Consider the following 8,560-nt stretch of genomic DNA (forward strand, 5'->3'; position numbering starts at 1 on the left):
CAAAGGCCCAAGAACTCGAAGCAGCCGGAGCGAGAGGAGAAGCGCGTCCTGGGGCTGGTGCTGCTGCGGGGAGAGAACCTGGTGTCCATGACGGTGGAGGGGCCGCCCCCGAAAGATGTGAGAAGCCAGGGGCTGTGTCCTGGCCGTGAGCCCGCTCCCCTCGGGCTGTGCGGTCTCCCCTCTCCGGCCCCAGGAGGCCAATGGGCCGCCGAGCCCCCGCCGAGCTGCTCGCCACATTGATTGTTCCTCCTGGTTTTTCAGACTGGCATTGCCCGCGTGCCCCTGGCCGGAGCTGCAGGAGGACCTGGCGTGGGGAGGGCAGCTGGGCGAGGAGTGCCAGCCGGGGCTCCTATGCCCCAGGCTCCAGCAGGGCTGGCCGGCCCCGTTCGGGGAGTGGGAGGACCATCCCAACAGGTGAGATGCTGGGGTTTCCTGGAAAGGGACTCCACTTTCTGCCCAGATGCCCAGTCCTTAGCTGTGACATGCCATGAGGATGAGGTGGCACCAGGCCGCTGTGGTTTGCAACGGCTGTTAGCCAAGCTCTCGGGCAGCCGAGCTTCATCCCAGACTCCCCCACACATGCAGAGTACACACTGAAGGGATGGGCTGAAGGAGGGTGCAGCCTTCAGCACAGAACTAATTTACTTTCACTCTCTACCCCTCACAACTGCCAGTCATGTGTAGGAACTCTTGACCCTGTCTTGTAACATAGGCCTGTATGCAGGTGGGAGACAGGGGCAATGTATCCAAGCAATGAGCAGAGGTGAAGTTGGCAGTCAGGGCAGCGCCCTGCAGAGCATTTCTGTGAACTCTTTTCCTTTTGATTACAGGTGATGACGCCCCAGGGCCGCGGAACAGTAGCTGCAGCTGCTGCTGCGGCCACTGCTAGCATAGCAGGAGCCCCTACGCAGTACACACCAGGCCGTGGGGGGCCTCCACCACCCATGAGCAGAGGAGCACCTCCTCCAGGTAAGGAACTACTCTGATTAAAATCTGGGGCAATACAGGACCTGTGGTACTTGGCTGGACTGGTGATGAATTTCAACCTCATCTGAACCCAATGATGAGTTGGTATTAAGCAGGATTACTCTGAAGTCTAGCTGGGACTACACATCTCATCTAGGAAAGTAGCAAACATCAAGCAAAAAATGTGTTGGGTGGCTGGGTAGGGTTGGCCCACGATTCTGTGCTCATCTCTGATGGCTAGCCTGACCCTTTTTTCTCCTTGCAGGAATGATGGGGCCACCTCCTGGCATGAGACCGCCCATGGGTCCACCAATGGGAATGCCACCCGGCCGAGGGGCACCAATGGGGATGCCTCCCCCAGGAATGAGACCGCCTCCCCCTGGGATGAGAGGTGAGTGGAAGGGTCTCATCTTGGCTCTGGAAGGTGGGGAGTGTATTTTGACTCTGTGGTGAAGCAGCATGGCTCTAGGCAAGTGCAGCAGACCAGAACTGTGTTCTCCTGTTCAGGCACTCGGGAGGCTGCTCTCAAGCTTGCCACAAGGAGTCTAGGCCTCCTGGAGGAAGTATTGTAGGACAGCCCCTGTAATGAGGACTAATCTGGTGGCTGCCCATGGGCATCAGATGTGTTGTTATGAGTAGACTTCTAAACCAGGCTCTTTTCCCCACTTCCAGGTCCCCCTCCTCCTGGCATGCGCCCGCCCAGACCCTAAGATGTGCTCTGCTGGTGTTAAGTGAACAGGACCAGTTGCTCCTGCCCAACTGTCTGCATTTCACTGTATATTTTCTATTTAGTGACTGTAAGATTTGTCCCTTTTTAATAAAGTAGAAAACTTTCTAGTGGCTGGGCCACTCTGTTGTGAGGGAATGCAGACTGGATGGGAGCTGAGCAGGCATTCTGCAGCTTGTTGTACGGGGTGAGAGAGAGGCCTTACAGCACGGGCTGTTTGAGAGACCTGAACCATCTGCAACTAGAATGACAGCTGGAACAGGAGTCAGATCAAGTTGTCCTGCCAGGCAGCTTCTGCAGAGTGCCAACAGAAATGGCCCTGCTTTTACTTCACACAAGTGACAGGGGAACTCTGTGCCGCCCCCCGAGAGGGCTGTCTCCTGCCAAGCAGCTAAGGAGGCAGCATGAATGGGGAAGCTCCCCCTTGACCCTTCAATCACCACACTGCAAGAGGAGCAGGCTGGGCAAAACACATGGCCCTTGAACTGCTCACTCCCTTTTCAACCCCTACCTTTCCTCCATACACATGCATCAGGTTGCAAGCTCATTTGTCTCTGCAATATCCCAGGACCTATAACCTACTTGCAAGCAGAAGGAAGAGGCTCACTACTCTCCTCTGCTGCAGTGACACTACAAGGCCAGTCTCAGTCATGGCGTCCCTGTAAGACCTTTTTTACACTGTAGATGCAGCCACTCCTGCTGGGCAGAGGCTGATGGATGGAAACCAGAGGTAGGGATTTGCCTGTCTGTGGAGCTGCTAGAGAACCTGCAGGACAACAGGATTACTGCAGCTAGGTCAGGGGCATCTTGAACAGTTTTGCTTTAGGCCCAGTCTCAAATACTAGCAGCTGCTACAAGCAAGCACAGCAGACTATCACCAGCATAGAGAGGTTGACCCTTTATAGCTACAGAAGATACAGTTTTCTCCTGGGGCTCTTCACCAGGTGCTCCTACAGTTACAGCACATCTTGGAATCAGACACTGGAAGTTCAGGCCAGAGGAGAGGCTGTGTGACTTCTGCCATCGCAAAGGGAAACAGGATCCTTGCTGCCGAGGTCCACTCTCTCCTGTGGCAGCACGCCCCAGGTAATGCTCTCAACAAAACATGTCACTTCCTCTTGTACCTGCAGAAGGACTGATGCTGAAGTTGCAGCCCTTGCCCCCATGGGTGCAAGCACCAAACACTTGCCTAGGAGCATGCTACTGAAAGTACTGTCTGGCTGCTCCTCAGCTGGGGGCCTCACTCCAGAGCAGCTGTGGCCCTTTAAACAGGCTGATAGGGGAAGGAAGATGACAACATGGGAGGGGAAGCCTTGAGAACACAAGCAATGGTGACCTCACCTAGACTTGGATTTGAAGTTTCCTCCTTTTCTGCGATGGGCAAGACCCAGCCGCTTCCGCTCTTCAAATGAGGGCCTGCACAGAGAGCACCATAAGGCAATGCGCAGCCCCAGCCCCATGGCACAGCTCAGTCACTACCCAGAGGGTGCACGTTTCGCCTGCCATAAGCAGCCAGTGTTTTTCCCAGGGCTCAGGAACAGCACATCATGCCCCTTGCTCACTTTCTGCTACTGCCACACTCCCTGACGAAGGTGGGGTTTCCCTCCCTCCCACCCACCCCCTCATTCCTGGAAGGGCTTTACAGATGTAGCAGGGGCCTGCTGAGCAGAGGTGCTCACTGTCCCCCACCCCCATGAGGTACCATGGGGAGGTGGAGCAACCCCCAGAGCTCCTTGGTGCCCTTCAGAAAAGGAAGAGGGGGGAGGGCTCCCTTGGGAATGGTGTCCCCTGCCTCTAAGGCTGTGCATGCCCTAGAGTGGTAGAGAGGGGTTACCCAGCACGATACTGCTTCAGGGCCTTCCTGCTGGTGTTGGTGAGCTCCTCATCAAATACAGATGACTTCTTCTTCTGTTTGGGGCCTGAGAAACAGCGACAGGAAGAAAAGTCAGCCAAGCGGCACAGAAGGGCACAATGCTGGCCAGTCACCAGGCCCAGGGCATGACTTGCATAGCCACCAAGATACAAGCTCTAGGCCCAGGGAAGGGCTCTTCCCCCCAAATCCAAGCCCCCACTGCACCAGTCTGCATGGTATTGCAGACTGCGTGGCGCCAGTTACACTGCACCCCACGAAACAACTGGCATGGCCTTAGCCTCCGCTCATGAGCACAAGGAGTCCTGCTGGCCAGAGCCAGCGCGTACACCCCATGTGGAGCCATAACAAGGGCCCAGCAAAAGGGATGTCTCCTGATCTGTCCCTGCAGAGAAGTAGCAGCTCTCTCCCCACCTGCTGCTACCGAGGGCTGTTCCTCTGGCAGGGCTCGGGCTCGCTTCCCTCGGCGGGCCCTCTTTGTCACTCGCTCTGCGTACATCTGTGACTTCAGGATTTCAAACTGTGACCTCTCCTCTGGCTGCAAGAGATGCACATGCCAGGGGACAGTCTTCGACTCTCATCCTGGGGCAGGACGCACACCAAGCCACCCCAACTCGGCCCCCCGCCTCTCCGCCCATCTGCTCACTGTCATCTGGCTTTTCTTTTGTGTGTCCTGCATAAACTTCTTTCTTTTCTTCTTGCCTCTCAGTGCCAGGTCAAACTCCTGAAGGGCTTTAGCCACTGAAGACGGACAGACACAGAGTGAAAAAAATACGTGGAAGTCCAGAACAAATACGCAGCAGGAACAGGCCCCAAGCCTAAGCACCCTCAGTTCCTGACTCACGTTTCTCTTTCTTCCTCTCCTCTCGAGTTTGAAACCAGCTCCGCTCAGGCTCCTTGTCTACCTTCTCCTGGTTTCCCTTCTCCAGTTGCTGCTTAGCCTTGTTAATCTGTGGGATGTGCCCAAGTAGGAGTGAGCTCAATCACTCAGCTAAACTGGGAAGCTATTCTCATTCCAGTACAGCGCCTGGGGACTGCATTACGTGAAGCCAGGACCCAGGTCACACCACCACGTGACTGCCGAGGACATACCAAGCCCACAGAAGGTCACAGCCTTCCCAGCTCCATGGAGCAGTTGGGCCAGGGGACTGGAATTGAACTCTACTTTCCTGAGTGCCCCAACCCCCAGCAGATCCCTGCGTACTTACCTGAGCCTCTGACTGCTGCATCTCACGCTCCTCACGCTCCAGGCGCAGCACTGCATACACATCCTTCTCCAGGGTTTCGATCTTTTCCCGGAACTTCAGGATCACATCTGGAACCACCCAGCAAGAGCCAGCCTGAGATGCAGCTCAAGCAACCCTCACCTGCATTCACCACCTCACACCCTTGCTCTGCATCTAGTGTGTTTGTAACCTGCCACCCACCAGGTCTTCCTGCCTGCACCCTCTAGCAAAAGCCAGCTTGAGACATGGCTCATGCCTGCTATTCACCACCACCCCCACCCTCTCTCTAGTCTGTTTGTACTCTGAGCTCCCTGTTCACTCCCTCCACCTTGGCAAGCCACTAACCCTGGGGGAGGATTCTGGCCTTCACTGGCGTCTTGGCCGTCTTCACAATCTCCTTTAGCATCTTGCGTTCCTCCTCACCCACCAGCGAGACTGAGCGCCCAGCCCGGCCTGCCCGTGCTGTCCTTCCCACACGGTGCACATAGTGCTTTACAGTGTTGGGCATGGTAAAGTTAATCACCTGGATAGGAGAGCTGGGTTAGCCGGGGCAGGCTTCTGCAACTCTGGAGAAACAGAGCCTTGCAAGCACTCACTGTTTTGACACCCTCAATGTCCAGTCCTCGTGCTGCAACATCTGTGGCCACCAGGACGTCGATCTGCTCATCCTTAAAGCGCCTTAACACAGGCAGAGCACAGGCTGTCACGCAGCTGCCTCCTGCCCACCACCCCTCTTCCTTCCAGCTGCCCACGACACCCTACCTTAGGGCCTCCAGACGCTGCGTCTGAGACAAGTTGCCATGCAGCTCCCCAACCTGCAGGCCCATCAGCCCCAGCAGGATGTGCAGCCGATGAGCCTGCTTCTTGGTTTGGGTGAAAAGCATCACGTGGTCGGAGAAGGTTCGCGTCAGCAAAGCTGGAAGACGGAGGCCAGTCAGCTCTGCCCTTCACAAGCCATGGACTTCAACTCGCCCACCACCCACAAGGGCTCACCCACCTGACACAATGGCTTCGCGGTCCCCTTCTCGGTTGGGTCGGATGCGGATGAATTCCTGCCGCAGGAAGGGGGCCACTTCCGTGTTGCTGTTCACAAAGATCCGGACAGGATTCTTCAGGGACACAGAAGCTAAATCCTTCACCTGCCGAAGCGGAGCGGAGACGTGTCACTGCAGTCAGGAAGAAGGAGCCAGTTGCTCAGGCCACCTGGCAGCCCACCCAAGGGCCTTTTCTTACCTCGTCTGTCATGGTAGCAGAGAAGAGCATAGTCTGCCGGTGGTGGGAGCAGAGGCGGATTATTTCTTTCATCTGCTCCTCGAAGTACTCATCCAGCATCCTGGAGAGGAGAGGAGCAGTGCGGTGCAGCAGCTGGAGCAACACTGGTCTCCCCATCAGGACCAGGCACACACTGCTCCCCTATGATGCTGGAAGCCCCGTTGCTTGGGCACGATGCACTTGCTGGGGATGGATGTGGCAGAGCCAGGCCTGCACCGCCCCTGCCCAGCTTACCTGTCAGCCTCATCCAAGATGAGCACCTCAATGCTGCTCAGATGGAAGGATGGACAGTTGTGGAGATGATCGATCAGACGCCCAGGTGTGGCAATGAGAACATCTGGCCCCGAGCGCAGCGCTGCCTCCTGAGTCTTTACATCCAAGCCTCCTGTTAGGTGAAACCCCCCGCCATGGGCCATGAGCTGTGGAGTAGGGCAAGGACAGAAGCCCCAAACCCGCCTCCACCAGGTGAAGGATGCCTCTCAGTGGGAAGCTTGGAAATCTGCAGGAGGGACCTCCTCCCCTTCCTGCCCAGCAGACGCAGGTCTAGCCTGAAGCCCCAGAAGAGCCCCACAGCCCAAGCAGCTTTAATTGCAGGATTCCCAAGATGCTCCTCTCACCCCCTAGTGTTAATGCTAAGTGTAGCCCCTGAAAGCTAAAACTCCCAGCCCCAGGGATAATACTCACCCACAGCAAGGCAGGTCGTGATGCTGCTGAACTGTGCCAGCTCTTTGGTGACAGAGTGCACCTGAATACCCAGCTCCCGGGTCGGCACCAGAACCAGCACCCGGGTCACAGGAGCCTGACGAGGCTTATAGATCAAGCGCTCCAGCACAGGCAAAATGAAGGCAGCTGTTTTACCTGCAAAACAGAGAGCACCAGCAATCAGCCAGCCCCAAGGATCTAACTACTACCCAGAGTAGCCTCCTTCCCTCCCTTCCGGGTCCCTACCTGTCCCTGTGGCAGCACAGGCACAAATATCCTTCCCCAACAGGCCTACTGGGATACAGGCTTTCTGGACTGGGGTTGGCTGCCTGAAGCCAAGTGCTGTGATTGCCTGATAAGAAGAGAGAAAAGCTAGGCATCTGACCAAGGAATGGGAAGTCTCACATGCAGCTCAAGATAGGATGCAGGAAACAACGTCTCTATGAGGGCTGGTACTTGCACGCCATCCCCTACAGCCCCTGCCTGGCAGGGAGAGACTGCGACTGGGGGTCCCCCCACAGCCCGTCTCTCCTAGCAGGAGCAGCTGTGAAATCTTCCACATTCCCTACAACCTTGTGCAGAGGCTGAAACGGTGCAATACCTTTAGCAGCGGGCGAGAGAGGTTCATGTCTTGGAATGACAAGCTGTCATCATAGTGAGATGCATCTTCAAAAAATCTCTCTGTTTCCTGCAGAACCAAAAACCGAGAGGAAGACTCGAAACAACATGCAGCACACACTGTGCCTGCCTACCTGCTCTCGCTGGTGACGAGGTTGGATTCCTTGGGAGGAAAGGTGCTGGACGAGTGAACAGTGTCATTCTTTCCCTCTCACCCTGATACTTACCACTGCTTCTTTCCCCTTTCTCTTCCGCTCTTTCACCTTGAGGGTATCTGCAGAAAAGGAAAAGTGCTAAGCATCAAGTATTGACTGAGAACAGCTCCAGCCAAGCAGGAGCCAAGTGCATACCCCAGGAGGGGGGCGCTAAGGCAGGCTGGAAGTGGAATATCAAGCAAGGTCCTTTCCCCGCGACAGGGGCACAGATCACAAGGAAGTGTTGAGGGCTCGCTGAGAGAAGAGGCACTGACTATGGCTCCCCAACAAATCCTCGCCCCCTCCTAATACCTGCTTGTGCGAAGATGGTCTCGTCAGCTGAGGAATACTGGGACTCCACATCCTCCTCCTCCTCCCTGCTTTCTTCGTTCTCTCGTTCTTTATTTTCATCTTCCTTTTCCGCGCCTGTGTCTTCCTCCTTTGTCTTTGCTCGTTTTGCGTCTCTTTCCTAAACAGAGACAGGGAATCTGCGACCTGAAAAGTGTAAAGACGACTCCAGCCTCCCTCCAAGCACCTGTTTCAAAGGTAAACCTCTCTGGGAGCAGGAACAGTACAAAAAGCAGAGTCCTGTCCTCTGCCCTATGCCTCTCTCACAGTGAGAAGCACCAGGAAGGTGGTTTTCTTCCCGGTTGCTGAGCACCACTGACCTGGGCTTTCCTTTTCTTTCTCACTTTTTCAATCTTCTCATCCAGCGTCGTGGCTGCTTGCTGGGGAAAGGCAAAGAATTAGGGAAAGCCACGGAGCCCCTGCACGGCCCGGCCTCGAGGTCGTCGGGTGCTCCAGGAAGAAGGCAGCAGTGTCAGGCTCGGTCCAGAAGAGAATTTACATCAGAGTGACCAAGGCCCCTGAGCTGAACTCGCCCCCAAAGAAAGAAACCTCTCTGGCCCTGGGACGCAGCGTCCTCGCTGCGGGAAGGAAGGGACTGGCCCCGGCCGCACTCACCTTCCCCTTGAGCTGGCGCAGC

The 8,560-nt window shown here is 56.0% G+C and overlaps 2 protein-coding genes across 2 annotated transcripts in view; one reads left to right on the forward strand and one right to left on the reverse strand.

Moving 5' to 3' along the window:
• Positions 1 to 1,803, forward strand: part of SNRPB (small nuclear ribonucleoprotein polypeptides B and B1) — a 2,310-nt gene extending 507 nt beyond the window's left edge. The window contains exons 3-7 of the mRNA XM_019539549.1: positions 6 to 117; positions 262 to 414; positions 831 to 969; positions 1,232 to 1,357; positions 1,639 to 1,803. Coding sequence (XP_019395094.1) covers positions 6 to 117; positions 262 to 414; positions 831 to 969; positions 1,232 to 1,357; positions 1,639 to 1,676 — 568 coding nt within the window. The 3' untranslated portion in view covers positions 1,677 to 1,803. The remainder of the gene's footprint in view (positions 1 to 5; positions 118 to 261; positions 415 to 830; positions 970 to 1,231; positions 1,358 to 1,638) is intronic.
• A 767-nt stretch (positions 1,804 to 2,570) lies between these two features.
• On the reverse strand, positions 2,571 to 8,559 carry DDX27 (DEAD-box helicase 27; the record flags this gene model as incomplete). The annotated part of the gene is made up of 20 exons (XM_019539793.1): positions 2,571 to 2,817; positions 3,035 to 3,109; positions 3,528 to 3,612; positions 3,978 to 4,101; positions 4,210 to 4,304; positions 4,408 to 4,513; positions 4,772 to 4,878; positions 5,135 to 5,312; positions 5,386 to 5,467; positions 5,552 to 5,705; positions 5,787 to 5,928; positions 6,023 to 6,122; positions 6,296 to 6,446; positions 6,746 to 6,919; positions 7,010 to 7,115; positions 7,365 to 7,452; positions 7,607 to 7,655; positions 7,888 to 8,044; positions 8,244 to 8,303; positions 8,539 to 8,559. Coding segments are annotated over 20 exons (2,070 nt in total), but the record flags the coding sequence as incomplete, so codon positions are not given.
• Position 8,560: the final 1 nt, after the last annotated feature.

Source organism: Crocodylus porosus, unplaced genomic scaffold (genome assembly GCF_001723895.1).
Source record: "Crocodylus porosus isolate Cpor-Errol unplaced genomic scaffold, CroPor_comp1, whole genome shotgun sequence".
NCBI lineage: Eukaryota > Metazoa > Chordata > Crocodylia > Crocodylidae > Crocodylus > Crocodylus porosus.